This window comes from Phoenix dactylifera, chromosome 16 (genome assembly GCF_051530095.1).
Source record: "Phoenix dactylifera cultivar Ajwa chromosome 16, Ajwa_hap1_PhDact_Kaust_v1.1, whole genome shotgun sequence".
NCBI lineage: Eukaryota > Viridiplantae > Streptophyta > Magnoliopsida > Arecales > Arecaceae > Phoenix > Phoenix dactylifera.
Window position 1 is genome coordinate 16,774,626 of NC_143205.1, and position 17,875 is coordinate 16,792,500.

At 40.5% G+C, this 17,875-nt stretch overlaps 3 protein-coding genes across 4 annotated transcripts in view; 1 reads left to right on the forward strand and 2 right to left on the reverse strand.

The window, feature by feature from the left end:
* Window positions 1-969: 969 nt before the first annotated feature.
* On the reverse strand, window positions 970-2,040 carry LOC148699768 (uncharacterized). Its single transcript, XM_088712335.1, has one exon. The coding sequence runs from the start codon at window positions 2,038-2,040 to the stop codon at window positions 970-972; it is 1,071 nt and encodes a 356-aa protein (XP_088568461.1).
* Window positions 2,041-4,788: 2,748 nt separating this feature from the next.
* Window positions 4,789-11,195, forward strand: LOC103720471 (protein ALTERED PHOSPHATE STARVATION RESPONSE 1-like). Its single transcript, XM_039118006.3, has 4 exons — window positions 4,789-5,898; window positions 5,983-6,197; window positions 6,677-6,900; window positions 10,172-11,195. Exons 1-4 carry the CDS (start codon window positions 5,205-5,207, stop codon window positions 10,953-10,955), a joined length of 1,917 nt encoding a protein of 638 aa, XP_038973934.2. The 5' UTR covers window positions 4,789-5,204; the 3' UTR covers window positions 10,956-11,195.
* A 1,457-nt stretch (window positions 11,196-12,652) lies between these two features.
* Window positions 12,653-17,875, reverse strand: part of LOC103720472 (synaptotagmin-2-like) — a 15,170-nt gene continuing 9,947 nt past the window's right edge. For both annotated transcript variants that reach the window (XM_039118008.3, XM_026809759.4), the window contains exons 7-14: window positions 16,760-16,878; window positions 16,530-16,631; window positions 16,353-16,427; window positions 15,089-15,165; window positions 14,693-14,939; window positions 14,229-14,582; window positions 13,984-14,112; window positions 12,653-13,012 (exon numbers count right to left, since the gene is read on the reverse strand). In XM_039118008.3, the coding sequence (XP_038973936.2) occupies window positions 12,884-13,012; window positions 13,984-14,112; window positions 14,229-14,582; window positions 14,693-14,939; window positions 15,089-15,165; window positions 16,353-16,427; window positions 16,530-16,631; window positions 16,760-16,878 (1,232 nt within the window). In that variant the 3' untranslated portion in view covers window positions 12,653-12,883. The remainder of the gene's footprint in view (window positions 13,013-13,983; window positions 14,113-14,228; window positions 14,583-14,692; window positions 14,940-15,088; window positions 15,166-16,352; window positions 16,428-16,529; window positions 16,632-16,759; window positions 16,879-17,875) is intronic.

Consider the following 17,875-nt stretch of genomic DNA (forward strand, 5'->3'; position numbering starts at 1 on the left):
GTTTGACATACCAGGTGTGCAAGACTTTTTTTTTTCAGATTCATTACTGAAATCTTATTCTCCTTTGTTCAACAAAATCTCTTATTGCTAACTTAAGCATCAAAGAGTTCCCCCGTTGGGAAACTTTGATGACCTCTTATTCGTTCCTCGTGTGGGCAAATTTGTGCTCGTATAGACTTCGGCAGCAACAAGCCAATCGATAATTGTAGATGAATCACCCTCCAACTGAATATTTGTAGCAGAAAAATGTTCCATTGCCACAAATAACCTAGTTAAGGAGAGAGTTAACCATTTTTACTAGTAGGTCAAGCAACATATACATGTATTTAACAAGTAAACAGGTTTGCTGGTGGACTTGATCCGATATAACATGTCTATTAAACAGGACATTGGGTCAGGTTACCTACTTATAAATCCTAACAGGTTTAGATGTTAAATCCTAATCTGTTTAATAAACAGGCCAAACTAAGCTTTAAGATTTTCTAGTCCGGTCCATATCTGATCCGTGTATGACCAGATCTAACATGTTTGCCGCTCTTACCCACCCGTGTATGAGGCCATAGAGGCAAAAATGTCCTAAAGCATATGAAAATACATCGCTTCCATAAGAAGGCCATCTTCGAGGAATCTTTTCTTTGTAATTTTTCAAAAAACAAGCAGCCATCCAAAAGTTCGACAGAAGACAAACTTTCAAGCTCTAATCTCATGATCATATGTCGATATAATAACATAATATTCTAATACTAGGTCAAAACGCAGAACAAAATAATAAAGGAAGAAACTACACCTTAAGCCCCGAAGAGAGAAAAAAAATTACACAAACATCTCGTACCGTGAAGGATTGTAAGAGAACACTACTACTCTTGTAGTTTCAGTCGAGGCTTGTGTTTGACCGAGATACTATTTTCATTTCTCCTTCAAAACATCGCCAATGTGCGCTAAAATTTTGAGCTGCCGAGCTTTGCATCTTCAGCAGGGCTGTAGGGAGTTTGCATAGGGAATCAAAACCGGATAACCTAATCGGTAGCCTTTTTGCAACTCCTTCAACGCTCGTTTTTGGATATCGTAGCTGTAGATACAGCTATTCATTACAAAAACAAGCGTGTCCCTGTTGATCACTGTAAATGAGTGCACATCTCCCGGACTTGTAAGCCCCATCTCCATCATGCTAACTTGATATTTTTCAACCCATGCTACGGTCCCTTGATCCCGAGACATCACCCACAGCTTAAAAATTGAAGAACTCTGGCAACTTATCAAGCACACAGATTTCTCACCCCACCTTGCAATCCGAATCTCATGGCAATCAGATGCCTTCGTTGCCTCTCCCGGGATCGAAAGAATCTCGGAGCCCTCCTCTTCGATATCAAAGGCGACAATGTACGGGGCCGTATGCATGTAGGGCCCACAAGTTGAAGCCAAGTAGACTGTCCTGTCGCAAATAACTGGATACTCCAATTGCAGATCTCTAGGACCTCCATCGACCATCTTGTCGAACTTCCATGCATTGTTCGCCGAGACGTAGACCCTGCACCCGTAAAAGGAGGGCCAATCTGGCGTCTTTGTGAGGCAGACCAGCTCATAGCCTCTCGACATCGGGTCGACGGCGACGCCGATGCATGACAGGTCGTGATGTTCTTCGCCGGTCGGCGGCGGGATGGAGCGCAGCGTGGCGACCGGAGCCACCGGATTGCAGACGCACAAGCTACCTAAGACTCTAGACTTGTTTGAGCAGAACACGAGACCGTTGGCTGAGGCCAGGACGACCCTTTCGGCGTGCTGCAAGAACCGGAGGCCTTCACTGGGTATGCCGGCATGAGGGTCGAGGAGAGTGAGGACGACAGGGCCATAGTATGGCCGAGTGAAGAAGCCCGAGTTGGCTTTGGTGTGGCGAGATTGGGTAAGGAGGAAGTGATTGCATGCAGAGCGACGCAGAACGTACCGACTGAGGGTTCGGAGTTTGATGATGGCTTTCGCTGGGAGGAAGGAGAGGATCCCGGCGACTTCGTCCTCGGAGAGGCGTTTCAATGTGGAGGCCATGGCCGATGGTTCGCACGGCCGGAGCCAGGGTTATTTATAATATCCCGTGGATACTCCCAGTTCGAGTCGGAATCTAGTGACGCAGTCCATGATTTCATCACCCACCGTCCACGTAGATGGATAGATCATAAACTGACGAGGATCTGGACAGAGGGTACGTAGGAAGGAAATCGAAACTCCCACTTCGAGTAGGAAATTGATGCGAGTTTGTATTAATATCAACTACCTTCGATCATACGCCGACAAGGTTCAGGCATGGGCTAATTGGATTTTCTGAAAGCTGAAGCCCGAGGGCTAGGCCGCAGCCCAACTCCAATTGGCTTCAGGTGTCGACTTTATTCACCACTTGGTGGGTCTGGGATCCGGCCTTTATCTCGGTGGGGTCCAAGTCGACGCAATACTAATTTTGGAAATAATTTTTGTGGGTGAATCTAATTTTACCAAAGGCATGGCCTAAGTGGATGTTATTTAAAATCTAATATGATACCGGCTGACCATGTCAAGTAGAAAACTATGATGAGCTGTAATAATCATACGGAATCATAGCATTATTTGGAAGGGAGGAGCACTAGTCATACATTACTCATTACCAAAATTTATTTCCACAAACACTTAGTTTCCTGGGATATTTCTACTAAGCCAAAGACAAAAAAGCCCACCACATTGTTAGCCCAAACCTGAGCCCACTGACCCGCCCAGTCCAAAATTTTGTAGGTCAGGCCTAATTAGAGTTCAAGAAGAGCCCAAATAGTCCAACCATATGGTTGCCACCATAATGAGGTTTATCCTTGGTTATCTTAAGAGCAAACTAAAAGAAAAAGCCTGAGAAGTTCTTTGACTACATGGTGACATCCAAAATTCTACTTGTAGCCACCATGTTTGTTATGCACATATTGCAATAATCATGTCACGATGTAGGGCCTTCGAGCTCACAAAACTATTGGGCTTGGCCAAACTGTTCGAGCTTAAGCTCAATCTGACCCAATAATGACCTGGACTAAGTCACTAAAAATGCTGGTTGGGTTAGTTGAATGGGTTGGGGGAGTCCTAACCCCAAACTATGGCAAGAAACTAACACTCTAGTTTGGTGGTAGGAAATTCATCAACCTTACCTTTTAGCAGATGAGGGTTATCAAATTCCCTGTAATTGGCTTGCTAAGATGTGAAGTAGTCTCTGTGTGGATTCTATCAGAGATCTGAGTTCAAATTTTTGTCCCATTGTGCAGCCTTAATTGAAGTAATGAAAATATCAAGCATGCAGCAGGCTCTGATAGAGGATAGAACCCTTGAATTTTTCTGAGTATCATCAAAAGAAGAACTTTTCTGAGTGGGGAGGAGTACCAACTAGTTGAGATAATGCTAGTTAATTGACTGTAAGACTCACTCAGTGAATCGGTGGATCACACACTTGGACACATGGACAATAACACACTTGACTATTTTGAAAGTAGACATGTTGTGTATGTCTCAAATTCATACATTAATAAAGTTGATATTTATAGAGTTATTTTATACCGAGTTTCTTAAGATCTCAATCCCGCCTAGTTTTCTCCATGGCTAACGAATTCTCTTTTCACATGTGTGGATGTAGAAGGTGTTTTTGCCAAACCACAATATCTTATATACACAATGTATTGTTTACTTTGTTTCTCTACAAATATTGATGAAGTAGACACTATTATAAATATTGAGCACCAATCAAATGTTTTCTATAAACATTGCAGGTCAACCACTGATAGGTATATTAAGAGGATAATTGTTATGTTTATTTTTTATCAATATGACATTAATATGATATAAATGCAATCAAATTTGCAAGCAACGTAGGTGTCATCACATTGTGTTTGCAAGATATATCCATCTCGGTATTTAGGTTTTAGCAGGGAGCGTCTTGAGCCACCCCTAGAGATAAATAGTTACACTTTGACCTTTGCATCTGCTTACTATTGGAAATATAACAAGCACCAACTTTAGTCCTTGTCAGCCACAAACAGAGTAGGGTCCACCTAGATATGTGACAAAGGATCCTCATGTGGAATGGTCCATCACCCCAAGTATCTCTTTTGGTGTTCGAATTTTGGTCCTTGAAATTAACCATTTCCAAATTCCAATTCTCATTCTTAAATTCTTATACTTCTATGTGTACATTTCCTGGTCCCAAATGCAAATTTTAGCATTACATTATTGACCCGGGCAAGTTGCAATCATGATTTGAAACAGAAATGACAGATACGTTACTTTCAAAAAACAGAGACGGGTTTCACTGCTCATTTTAAAACTGCCAGGAGCTTTTGGTAATTTTAGTAAATACAGGGGCTTTTGCCGTCAGAGGGATGGAGATTTCACATAAATTTCCCAAATTGCTCCCTCGTAAATCTTGCAGGCAAAGTACATTCCAAGAACTACCCCCATATAAACCAACCAAGAATAACGAAAACGCCACCCATCTCATTAAAGACCGTAACCAAATATAGCATGCGCCCGTTGAATCTTCAGTTGACCTAAGTGCCCCTCCATTGGCCTCGTTGATTCGCGCAAACGGATACAAGATACGATAATCTTGGCAAGATCCGTTGGTTTGAAAGATATTTAGTAGAAGGGACGTGGGTATTATGGTAAATGTAGGGCCCCAACCACAACCATCTCATGCACACTGCCCAACACCCGATGTCTCCGTTCGCCTCCAAACTGTTCCACATGGTCTGTTCTACTGCTCAATTTCTCTACCTTTGTGTTCTTAAAGCCCATGAGAGAGAGAGAGAGAGAGAGAGAGAGAGAGGAGGACAAGTGGAGAGGTTGGGGAGTTTTGGTAGGATTTGGACTCCATTGGAGAGAAGAAAAAGCTAGGAGAAAGGGTCTCCAGAGAGGATTAATCTTCCTCCGAGATCTGCCTTACAAGAGGTGAGGGAAAAAAAAAGAAGAAACCCACAGATATTTGAAGTTCTACACCAAAAAGAAGCCACCTTTCTATTGATATAGTTCAGAGAAGAGGGAAAAAAAAACAGGGGGGATACAGAGGAAGAAGAAGAAGAAGAAGGAGAAAGGAGAAGAGAACGGTATCCATAGATATTTGAAGTTGTACAGCAAAAAGGAGCCACATTTCTTTTGGCGTAGTTCATAGAGAGAACAGGGGAGAAACAGAGGAAGGAGAAGGATAAAGGGAGATGGGGTGTTGCCAATCCAGGCTAGAGAGAGAAGAGGCTGTGGCTCGATGCAAGGCCCGGCGGCGATACATGAAGCATTTGGTGGCGGAGCGGCACGCCTTCGCCGCCGCCCACACGCTCTACCTCCGCTCCCTCCGCTCCACCGGCGCCGCCCTCCTCCAGTTCGCCAACGCCGAGACTCACCTTGACCTCCTACACCACCACCTCCCTCCCCTCCCCTCCCCATCCCCTCCACCGCCGCCACCGCCTCCGCCGCCTCCGCCGCCACCGCCTCCCCCGCCTCCTCCAATGAGCCCCAGCTCCGACAACTGGATCTCTTCGGTCACCGCCTCCCCGGTGCTCCCCCCGCCCCCTCCCCCCCCACCACACTCGTCAAGCTGGGATTTTTGGGACCCGTTCGTCCCGTCCTCCTCTCGGTCGATCACCGAGGAGGAATGGGAAGAGGCCGCCACCACCGCGTCGGAAGTCACCGCCGCGCCCGCCGCGGCCCCGGCCCCGTCGGTTGTTAGCGGCTTTTCGAAGGATTCTGCAAGTGAGCTCGCCATGGTGGTGGTGCCCAGGAGCCGGAAGGATCTCTCTGAGATTGTCAAGGAGCTCGACGAGTACTTCCTCAAGTCGGCGGATGCCGGCAGCCGTGTATCTGTGCTGTTAGAAGCACCAAATTGCGAGCTTCCTTCTAATCAAGGACTGGCAGGCAAGCCCCTTCCTTTCTAAATCCTTGGTCTTAATCTATTTCTACAAAACTCTGTTCTCATTTTATTTCTTAGTTATAATGTAGGGAAGATGTGCAGCTATGGCAAGAGTTTGAATCCATTGCTTTGGACCTGGGGGTCCAATTCAAAAGCTACTGGTTTCACCAGGTTTGGAAGGTGCGGAGAGGAGATGGTGAGGGGAGTTGGTAATGGTGGTGGAGTTGGCACTGGGAGCACGAGCCATTCTTCTACAGTGGAGAAGCTCTTTGCTTGGGAGAAGAAGCTCTTCCTTGAAGTCATGGTACAGTGCCATCCTCATTCTCTCCTCCTCCTCCTCCTCCTCCTCATTTTTATTTTGTTTTTTAGTTTTAATGTTTGTTTAACCTGTATATATTCCATCTTTTCCTTCTGTCCTTGGTTTTCTTTTGAGCTCCATGCGTGGTGCCAGCCTAAATGATTCTCGGACAAAAAGAAGCATTGCTTTATTTACTTGACCAAATCTTACCACAGTAATAAATTCTATATTAGAACACGCAAGCTTTTGTTGTTATTCCATTGGAACACATACCCTCTTGTTCTGTTCTCTTTATTTATTTCATTGGGTTGGGGCCAAGAATATTTCCCAATAACTTTTTAGTTTCGAAGAGAGCAGTAAACGAGACTAAATTGCCACAAGGAATGCTTGTTTTATCTATATTTTCGTTGTTCAAAAGAGCAGCTTCATTTCTTTTATTTGTAACCCCACCTTTTTGATATATATACTATTTTTATCCGCCACAGAATTCTCAGAGCCTCAAGGAGGAGCACAAGAGAAGGGTGGGCCTGCTAAGGAACCAAGAGGCAAAGGGAGTGGACTATGTGAAGGTTGAGAAGAACAGGAGAGAGATTGAGAGGCTGGAGTCAAAGATTTTGGTGTCCTCTCAGGCTATAGAGACCACCACCTCTGAGATCATCAGGCTGAGAGAGTCTGAGCTTTTTCCCCAGCTCCTTGAGCTTGTCACTGGGTCAGTCTCTCTCTCTCTCTCTCTCTCTCTCATGCAAACATACACCAAAAAAAGCTCTTCACATGTTAACCCATTTCTCTACACAAAGGTTAGAAAAGAATGGGTTGTCATGTTGGTCCTGCCAGTACGACGCCATACTTGATTGTGGGGTTGACTGTCAGAGTCAAATTTGGTGTTTCACAAAAGAAGATGCACAAAGGTAAAAAGGGATATTTGCTAATTCCACACTTTCTTTCTGCTAATCCACCAAGCACAAGCCATCTCTTAGCCTGCTGTTATCCATGGGAACCATTGGTCTAAGGGGATGGGTAGAGGAAAAGAAAGGAGTGGAAATAGAAATTAGCAGTTACAGAAGAGCACTGGTTTGTACCCAGGTTGTCTGACAAGAAAAATAGAAGAGCACTTGGGCTGATACTCTGATGCATTCATCATTCTCATATACAAACAAATCTATTCTACCTGATGACATAGTATCAGCATGGGATCATGTAGTATCATCCTTGCTTTTATCATTGCTCTCGATATGCTAGACATGCAATCGTAAATCTTTATGCAATTTTCCATTGTGTATACTGATACATATAGCTTGGTATGATAACTATAGGACTATGTACATGATACATAAAAGCTGTTCCCGATCTGCATCTGTTTGTGAGTGGAACAAATATTTAAGGCTCTTGAGCAACATGCAATTGGGCATGGGTGGGTTACATGCTAACTAGGTAGCATAGTTCGATGATTCTATTGCCATGCAAATGCTACCAACCGGACAAGATACTACTTTGATTGTTGATTCGCCTATTAAAATTGAGAAACAATGAGCCATCTTGGTTTAAAATGAGTGTCATATATAGCGGGTGACATGATCATGGTGCTACCTAGGTAGTACCTAAACTTCACCCCATGCTATTATGTATTTGTCTGACTTCTTTGTGCTATGGGTTATTCTAATATAAAAAAATGGGCGATCCCTTGGATGAAATTTCTAGAGTGCCATCTGTACCATCTAATAATGTCTAAAAAGAAAATTTAGTTTCACATTTAATAACTAAGGGCTTTTATTGTTATTTTTGTGTTTTTTCTTCCCTACAAATAAGTGAAATATTGCATGGAGATTTATGTTGGAGTTAGCATTTGCATGGAAATTCTGCCATTCCTTTATTTTTATTTTTTGAAAGCGATAAATCTTTGCCATCAAAAACGCTATAGATTATACAAATAGTTGAAAAATAAAAGGTTTAATCATAAATATCTGTTCATTATGGTCAATTTTCTTCTTGGATTTTTGACAACAAAAGCAGTAGCATGCAGGCCCTAAAGGTTTCTATTTTCCTATTTGATATTTTGCATGAAGTACAATAACATGTTAAATACACGGCTACCCTTTCTTTTATTCTTTATTTTAGTTACTGTCAATCTTTTGTTCTTTAATTCATATTCCTCTACTAACATTATAACAATCTAATTAGAGGGCGAGTTTTGGCGCAACAGTAAGACTGCTCTATTGTGACTTAAAAGTCACAAATTCGAAGTATAGAAACAACCTCTCTGCCCGTGAGGATAAGAGGACCGTCTTTAGACCCCACAGTGATGGGAGCCTCTTGCATTGCAACACTGTTTTTCTATTCTAACAACCTAATTGCCGTGCACTGCTTTCACATTTAATGTATAGATTGTTTTGAGGTCATGCATATATTGTGGTCCTCATAACTTCATCTAATGATATCAGTACAAATATAAGACATGATAACATAATGTCCACCTTGTTTTTTTTTTGTGGAATGCATCACGAGAAAGTAGCTTCATTCACAATTCCTGTAAGTTGTTCTTCAAGATCAGTCTATGGCTGCTCCTACTTTAAGAGTCATTGGAACAAAACTTTAGCAACTATGCTACCATCTAATTAAATGATCATGGAAGGTAGCCCTACAAGAATTCTTGATTATACTCATAAACATTAATAAACAAACCTAATATTATTCAAATTTAACCTATTCTCATGCCTAGACCTATACTTTTGAGCAACATAATAAAACCAGGAGGAAAAACCTACAAAATATAATTTGCAATTTTTGTGCAAATGGATAAGCATCTGACATGTTGACTTCATGCTTCTAAATTCTAAACCTCTAAAGGGAAAAATAATTTGCAATACAAATACTTGTTTTGCCAACTTCTGACCTATAATCTTTGTTAGAAAATGCTGTATCAGTGACTTCAACCTATAATCTTTTGTTTTCTCAGATGATTTTTTTGTACAGAAAGATAAGATAAATGAAGAAGTATTTTCTTTTCAGCATTATAATGATCAAAAAGGGAATTAGGCTTGCAAGACATAGTAGTAAGGCAATAAGATAAGAGAACAGCATCAGTATCAGCTAATCTTTAATACTTCTTTGCAAACAATATATATTAGGAGCACAGGCAAAATCTAGACACATCATATAGAAATGTAACTAGTCACTGACTGAATGATCTAGCAGCAAAACAATAGCCAATGGTCCAAACATAGTAAAAATGCAAACTTTTCCTCGTACTTTCAGCCAATTCCTTGTTTGGCATAGAACTATCGACCGTTCGCTCCTATACCTGATCACATGGCTACAAACATAAGCAGGAATTGGAAATCTGTTAACACCGGACTTGGTTAAATCAATCTCTTTAAACAAAGCAGGACTGGGGGCTTCTTTCCCATTTGCTCTCTCTCTCTCTCTCTCTCTCTCTCTCTCTCTCTCTCTCTCTCTCTCTCTCTCTCTCTCTCGATCTTTAAAACGATTTAGTAAAATTAGTTATATCTTAGTTATGCATGGCCATGAAAAGAACAATGGTATGTGCCTACATGACAGGATAATATGACATGAAAACTATCCACAACAATATTGAGTTCCTAACTACTTGGCTATGAGCCTAAACACGCAGTTAGACGTGTGAGAGAAACTTTAACTTAACCTTAACCAACTGATTCATCTTAAATATTAAATCACACCCCCTGAGAAGTGAATCTGAAATATGTAATGAAGCAAATGAAGAACCATATGATATGCAGGATATGATGTTTTTTTATGTGAACGAGACAATACAATACAACAAAGAGTCAGAGCATCATAATCTTTCGCACCACCCATCAATCAATTTTGGTTGCTGCTGCCCAATCTGTTTAAGATTTCAACTAGTCTTGTAATGAATCTAATATGATCTTGTTAAATTACTGGATTGAGGTGCATCTTTTCACTAGCTTATACAATGAATAATATTTGCCTATGAACTGCAGTTTGATGGGCATGTGGAGGAGCATGTACGAGTGCCATCAGGTACAGACCCACATAGTCCAACAACTCGAGTACCTCAACAATGCATCAAGTAATAATCCGACCACCAACATACACCGGCAGGCCAGTCTCCAGCTGGAGCTTGAGGTTGATCACTGGTACTCAGCCTTCTGCAATCTGGTCAAGTCCCAGAGAGAGTACATCCATTCCCTCACGGGCTGGCTGCGCCTCTCTCTCTTTCAATGTGACCACAACCTGCTCGGCGAAACCCAGCAGAGCTCGGACATCTACTCACTGTGTGAAGAATGGCAGCTTGCACTTGATCGAATTCCTGACAAAGTAGCCTCAGAGGGGATCAAAAGCTTCTTAACAGTGATCCATGCAGTTGTTCTTCAGCAGGCAGAGGAGCAGAAGCAAAAGAGGAAGTCAGACCTGGCATTTAAAGAGCTCGAGAAGAGAGCAGGAGAACTAAGGGCATTGGAGTCCAAGTATGGCCCATTCTCCATAACAGAGGGTTATGGGGAACCAGCACGGACATCCCCAGTTATGGAGAAGCGGGCAAAGGTGGAGGCTTTAAAGACGAAGGCCGAAGAGGAGAAGAGCAAATATGAGAAGAGTGTTGCAGTCACAAGAGCAATGACTCTGAACAACTTGCAGACAGGGTTTCCAAATGTTTTCCAAGCCATGACTGGTTTTGCCAGTGTATGTATGCAGGCATTTGAGTCAGTTTATAACCATCAGAGAAGCTCGGATCGGGTCCTTGATGTGAAGAGGTTGCTCACTTGAGGGATCCACCGAAGAAGGCTTCATGTATAGTCTGTAAACAGTTTCAGTATAGTAAGGAGGTGGGTGTTCACAGGCTTCTTTTACATTTTAATGGATTTGGTTGGCAAAGATGTGGAGGCTACCGAAGTGCTCTGGTTCTTGTGATTTTTCATGGTCCAATGAGAGGCCTCCTGATCTGAAAAGTGACATTATACTTAGATCTGGGTGCTGGATCAGTTGTTGGATTCCATGCAATTTTTCCCTTGGGGCCTCTAGATCAGTGTTTGATATGTTCCAAAGATTTTTATTGAGGTTTGGGACCCGCCCTCGCGAAATAGCATGGATTCACAAAACCATAGCAAGCTTACTGGATATTTTAACATACCATCCATGCTGCAATTGCTGAGTTCAAACAGACTCTCTCACATAGCTAAGGATAAAAGTAAATGAGATTGTAACTCGATCATAATTTGAGAATTACCGAAAACATGAGGAAACAGCTCTCAGATTTTGTAGCTGGAGCCTCCTCCAGATAGAAGTGTGACCATTTTCAGTGTTTCATCTCCTATCGTAGTTGATACCTTTCTTCATGATCTCAATCATAATTCATACTAGAGACTGAACAGCAGATTTTCATATGAACTGAGTCCTCAAATTCCAGATATATTAACAGAGTTTATACCTCCATTTTATTTAGAAGCACTTCTAGAAAATTGCAAGACTATAATAATCCAACAAATCTCAATCGCCTGACTTACCGCATTAGCTAATGTCAGAAAGAGGAGCCAGAAACCAGCATGGAGGTAACCTGCATCCTTTTCCTTTGTTTTCCGGTGATGATCAAAGCGAGTCCGATACAAAGTAACTAATATTCATATGCAACACAAAATCATGATAAAAACAACAAAATAAATAATACAAAGGTAGAGAAGTATGGAATCCACAACCATAACAAACTACGCACACCATTAGGTCTGGAATTCTATATTCCTAGTTCAGGTATGGTGAAGACCCTCCTGTAGCTGCAACCTTGGCCACGATATGCCAACACTCTGAAGACACGGACGAAACCTCAACCCCCTGATTCTAAGGGCAACTCCACAATATTCATGAATCAAATAAAGGGATCAGGGATTACTTCATGATGCAATGCACATTAAGGAAATAAAACAAGTACTATACAAAAGGTACAACTGTTGCCAGTCCAGCTTCAACTGTTGTTTGTAGAATAGAATGGAATCTCTCCAGTCCCGACTTGTATGATGATAGTTCCCTATCTGAACAATGGGCAACTGCCTTAAGGTTTGCGGCTATAAGAATTCCAAAGCAATACCCATAAGAGCTCTATTGTAGACATTTTCAGTTATGGAAGGAGATTTCACTGATGGAACATACGACCAGCTTGAATAACCCCCCCAAGTGTGGCCAAGTCTTCAGTTGCTTCTTTCCTTTGTTTCTTCTAACCCCAATCCGCTAGTTGGGGCAAAAGAAGCTAAAGCAACATTACAAGCAGCAGCTAACAAAGCACTCCATCTCCAAGCACCGGCTGTTTAGTTGCATTTGCCAGTTAGACTACATCGCAAGAAATAGCGAACTAAGCACAGAAGTATAGGGACCACTGTGTTTATTGTCATGACTTCCATTTAATGCTACTCTATGTCAGGTAAATGTAGTAATAGCAGCTCCACTCCATAAAATGATTTGATTCACATAGAACATTTGATTAAGCATGAATTGGTATATATTTGAATTTACCAATCAACAAAATCTATATCCACAAACAAAATAAATCTAAGAAAAAACTGGGTGAAAAAGAGATTCTTTGGTTCAATATCTACAGGATTTCATCTTCAATACATTGTACCATGTACTACGCACAAGCATAAAGATTCTCTCCTATTTTCTGGGATATAGTGCGTCAATGCTTGAAACTCTCCATCCGAAAAACTTCATGAAGTTCTCCACTGCAACTCAATTTGAATCCGACCATTTTTGGAGTCAATGAGATGATATTTTTCATTGATTCGCTTGTTACTCACAACATCTGCAAGGCTAATAACGACATAACCCAAAGTTTCCTGAATAATAAAGATTTATATCAGATGTTGAAGAGTTGGAAACGAAGCAGCATAAGAATGATCATTGTAGGAAAAAGAGAGAACTGTTAAGAAAAAAAATGCTGCAATAATTCTACTAATCAGCACCACCAACATTAATATTGTGACAATAACTACAAAAACAATAATGCTATCAGCACATTCACATATCTAATACCAATTCTATATCAGCAACAGCAGCTAATGATAATAATGAATATTTAGGTTATTTCCAACAAAATCACTTTATAAACTCTCATGGAAGAGATTCAATTTCGGTGAAAACTAAATAGAAAACGCCTCATGTAATCTCTCTTCTTATATACACCCCTTACATTTCTCTTTTGGACGTTGTGTGGAAACTAGAAGCAGAAAAGAAACATATAAATAAAAATATATATGCTCTTTTTATTTCAAGAATGCTCCGATGAACCATTGGTCTTCATGCCACTTGCTAGTACTGGCAGAATGCAATATATTAGACACACGGAATGACCATAAAACTTGTCAGGGAAAGCATGCACATGCCCTTTCTTGCAGGACCAACACCGCCTTACAATGTCCAAACCCTTAAAAGTCCAGATACTTAACTGCCATATCATTAATGAAAATAAAAATATCATGTTGTACACGCACACAAACACACATACACACGACTTTTTTAGAGCATGTTAAAGGAATAAAGCTCAAAAAGTTCACATCCATAGTCAGTATGTATGCACAGCGAACTTAACAGTTGTGGACCTGTAGTGCAAGTCTATATTTCAAATTTTGTGATGCAGACATGCACAGCTATTTAAGGAGGCATATTAAACTTGCTTCATGGTCAATCTGAAAATTACGTGTCATTTATATAATACTAAAAGAATAAACAAAACATTGCCTTTGTCATTTCAAGTTCAAATTTACAAATGATCAGTTAATGCTCAAATAATAGGTAATAGAGTCTGTACCTTGGAGTGTATGCCTATGCTTGGTGGCCTACTTAGTACCTCCACATGCATTTTATCATGAATTGGTGGCTCGTCACAGACAAACTGAAAGTCCTCTTCCCATCGTGGATCTCTATTTTTCTTGATGTGCTGCGGTAATAAACAAATAAATAGTCATCTCTTTATTTGATGGCTAATCATTAAAGAAATGTCAACCAAGAACTCAAAAATCCACAGTAAAACTTTATAATCACAACTAGTGTTACCTTAGTCTTCCTCTCCTCGCCTCTAAACATGATTCGCACATATGGGTTTGTATGGTGTTTTCCCTCAAGATCTTGAGCTTCATGAACTATAACAACAAGCAAGCCACCACCAGCTGGAGTACCATCAGGTGCCTTTTCTACAACATTTGCATCCTCACTGATTTCTTTTGGTAGATCTGCTTCCCTAAAGGGCTTATATGTCACTTCCACAACAACCTGTCCACGTGATTTCTCATTTTGCACATCGTTAGGATCCATATTTTTAAGCATGTCAAGCGTCAAAGATTTTGGTTCATCTGGGGTAAGCTCCTTTAACTTAACAACATTCATGCCCATTTTGTCATGTTTCCCAACCTATAAAGTATATATGCTAGGTCATTAAATGAGGTATAAAGCAGAGACTGCAGAATATTGAGAAAGGGAGAACCATAAAAGAAAAGAATTTGTTAAGAAACAAGGCATACCTTTTCCCAGTCATAAACAATAAGCTCTAAGGCTTGAGTTTCTGGGTCTTTGACAACTAATTTGAATTCTTCATTCCATTCAGGGTTAAGGTTACTGTGCTTCACTGAAGTTTTCTTTGATGGAAGCTTTTCTTCTGTAAGCCTAAGTTTCACATACGGGTCTGATTTACCCAGGAGATCTTTTTTTCTCAGATTATGAGCCCTGACAACCTTCACATAAAGAATTCCAACAGGCTTCTTTCCAGCTCTGCAAGATTTATAGAGTAGTTATTGGCAGTTGTCAGGATGGGTCTCTCTCTCTCTCTCTCTCTCTCTCTCTCTCTCTCTCTCTCTCTCTGTGTGTGTGTGTGGGTAAATAGATTTCTCATTAATGAGAAATAGCATATAGTAAATTACTTTGAAGGGTCCATAATTGGAACTTCCAATGTTCTAGGCCAAAGATACATATTTGCAACCTGATTCTTGATTGTCTCCTGCAATTGAAATCATAAAAAATTATCAAATGCAAAAAAAAAACAAGAAACAAAGTCTTATGTGTGTGTGTGTATCATGGTTTTGTGTACAACATCACAAAATTATGATGCTAATGCGAAGAGTTCCCAATACTGCTCCTTCCAACCCATGCAAATCAACAAACCCAGCAGAATAAATAAGAGAAAGTTTCAGCAAGAAGTTCCTGCCATCAAGCTTTAATTTTAAAAACTTATAGCAACCCTAGTTTTCACATCTTAGTTCACAAACCTTCCCTCATATACACCAGCTGCATCTTAAAACAAAGACAACAAGAAGAATTTTGTTGAAGGAGAAATAGAAATTCTGTCCTCAGCACTATGTCAACTCTGATATGACTGACATGATATAAAACAAGGTGAAAGATTCTTCAAGTGATACTAATGCTTGCTACTTAAAGAGCATTAATATCCACTTCCACGAGGGCAGGAATTGGCACAACGGCAATGTTGCTTTATTGTGACCCGGGTAACATAGATTCAAAATATGGAAATAGCCTCTTCATGCATGAGGGTAAGGTTGCCTAAATCTGACTCTCCCAACACCCCATAGTGGCAGAAGCCTCATGCATTGGATACCCTTTTGTGCCTACTTCCAAAACTCGGTGTCTGGAACTTATACATGTTTAGTCCAAAACATACTTTACAACTAAATGATTAAAAACAACATAACATACAAAACACTAAAAAACAAAAGTAACAAAACTTATTCAAGTTTTCTGGAACTGACAAATCAATTATAATACAGCATAAACTAGGGTTCGCCGAACCGGACAGTACATCCCATACCACACCGTACCGGTTTGGTACTGGCAGCCAATACAGGAGGCATACTGATACTTGGTATGCTGAAAAAATGCCGTACCGTACCGTACCAATACAGTGCTAGTGTGGCACCAGTATAAGGTTTGGTACCAAGAAAACAAGCCTTGGCATAAACAATCAACTCTTGGTGTACACCAGATGAAGTTCTCATATATATTTTGTAGCTTTATTAGAATATATTACTTTCACAACCTTGGCATATTAACTTCACACCAAGTTCAAACTAGATTATAGTAGAAGAAAATGTGAACTATTTCAAAAAGGTAAAAAGACTAAAAAATGCAATGTGGAAACATGACAAGGCTCTAGGTTCCCAGCAAAACTACCTGAACAAATTTGTAGAGACCAGGAATCGCCATAAGATCTGCTCCAATAAGTTTTAGTCCAAAGTCAACATGTGGCTGCAAAAGGGAAACAATCCCTAAAAAGCGTTATATATAATTGAGCACAAATTGCAACAATGTATAAGTAGTATAAAAATTAAGCTGCCCATTCCCACATACCTTCTCCATGAGAGACACAAGGATTTTCGCAAAACAAGGAAAGCTTGGGACCAATGGCTTTAAAGTTATACGTGGTGAAGCAAAGACTTGCAAATCAACCACCTAAATTCTCAAACCAAACATAGATTAAAAATAAATAAGCTTTAGTAGCATTGGCATCTGTTCTTAACCGCAACATTAATTTAACGTAACATTGTACTTTCTCATGAAACAAAGAGCATGTTGGTAACCTGTACAGTTGCTTTTAAGCCAAATGCTTTAACTAGAATAGTGACATTAGGGTTTCCAGCCCATTTCAGTGATGGTTCCATAATCAGTTCCTTCTCCTCCGTAACGTAAACTTTAATTCCTGGCCAAAGATATATGTGGCCACAATGGATTACAAAACATAATATAGCATGTATCTGACAAGCATGCTGGAATTAAAATACATGAAATTACAGTAGGACTAGAGTACTGCAATGTAGCAATGGCTTATGTATCAAAAGACTTGTGATGACTGATGAAACTTAGATGCAGACTAACAATGAAGGAAGCAAGCACGACAGTGATATAAGTTTCCTAAAAATGCAGAACGAAGAAAAATAAATCATATATAACTTTACAACAAGAATCTTGACAGCAGCTTAATACGAAATTATAGACAATCACTTTTCCAAAAAAACACGTAAGTGTTATCAATGCTCAAAGGTAGCATAATGAAATATAATTACTTCAGCATAGCTACTGAAACTTAAAAGGCTTTACTGTATTTTGAAGAATGTCATCCAACATCTCCCACCTAGTAAATGAGAAGAATGCATTAGAAAATAGTAGACAAAATAGAAACATACACTGCTATAGTGATAACCTAAAGAAGAATGCTATTTATGGTTCCGGCCCAAACCGCCCAGTTCATATTGTACCGAGCTGAACTGACATGGAACCAGATCGGTTCGGCTATGAAAGACAGGTACAAAGCAAAAGCTATGGTGTCAACCTAAAGAAGAATGCTACTGACGATCCGCTGAACCGGCCCGAACCGAAGAAGAAGAAAGAGGAGGAGGAGGAAAAGAAGGAGAAGAAGGAGAAGGAGAAGGAGAAGGAGAAAAAGATGATGATGATGAAGAAGAAGAAAGAGAAGGAGAAGAAGGAGAAGATGATGAAGAAGAAGAAGAAGGAGAAGGAGGAGGAGGAGGAGAAGAAAAAGGAGGAGGAGGAGGAGGAGGAGGAGGAGGAGGAGATGGAGGAGGACGAGAAGAAGGGGAGGAAGAAGGAGAAGAAGGGGGAGAAGGAAAAGCAGAAGAAGCAGGAAGAGGAGGAGGAGGAGAAGCAAAAGAAAAAAAGAAAAGGAGAAGAAAAAGAAG

What these genes read in the sequence shown, in the direction of transcription:
- LOC148699768 (XM_088712335.1), bottom strand. Translation starts at nt 2,040, where the DNA reads ATGGCCTCCACATTGAAACGCCTCTCCGAGGACGAAGTCGCCGGGATC.
- LOC103720471 (XM_039118006.3), top strand. Translation starts at nt 5,205, where the DNA reads ATGGGGTGTTGCCAATCCAGGCTAGAGAGAGAAGAGGCTGTGGCTCGA. An exon ending in AGCTCTTCCTTGAAGTCATG is followed by an intron (nt 6,198 to 6,676) that starts GTACAGTGCCAT and finishes TATCCGCCACAG; the next exon opens with AATTCTCAGAGCCTCAAGGA. An exon ending in CTCCTTGAGCTTGTCACTGG is followed by an intron (nt 6,901 to 10,171) that starts GTCAGTCTCTCT and finishes TATGAACTGCAG; the next exon opens with TTTGATGGGCATGTGGAGGA.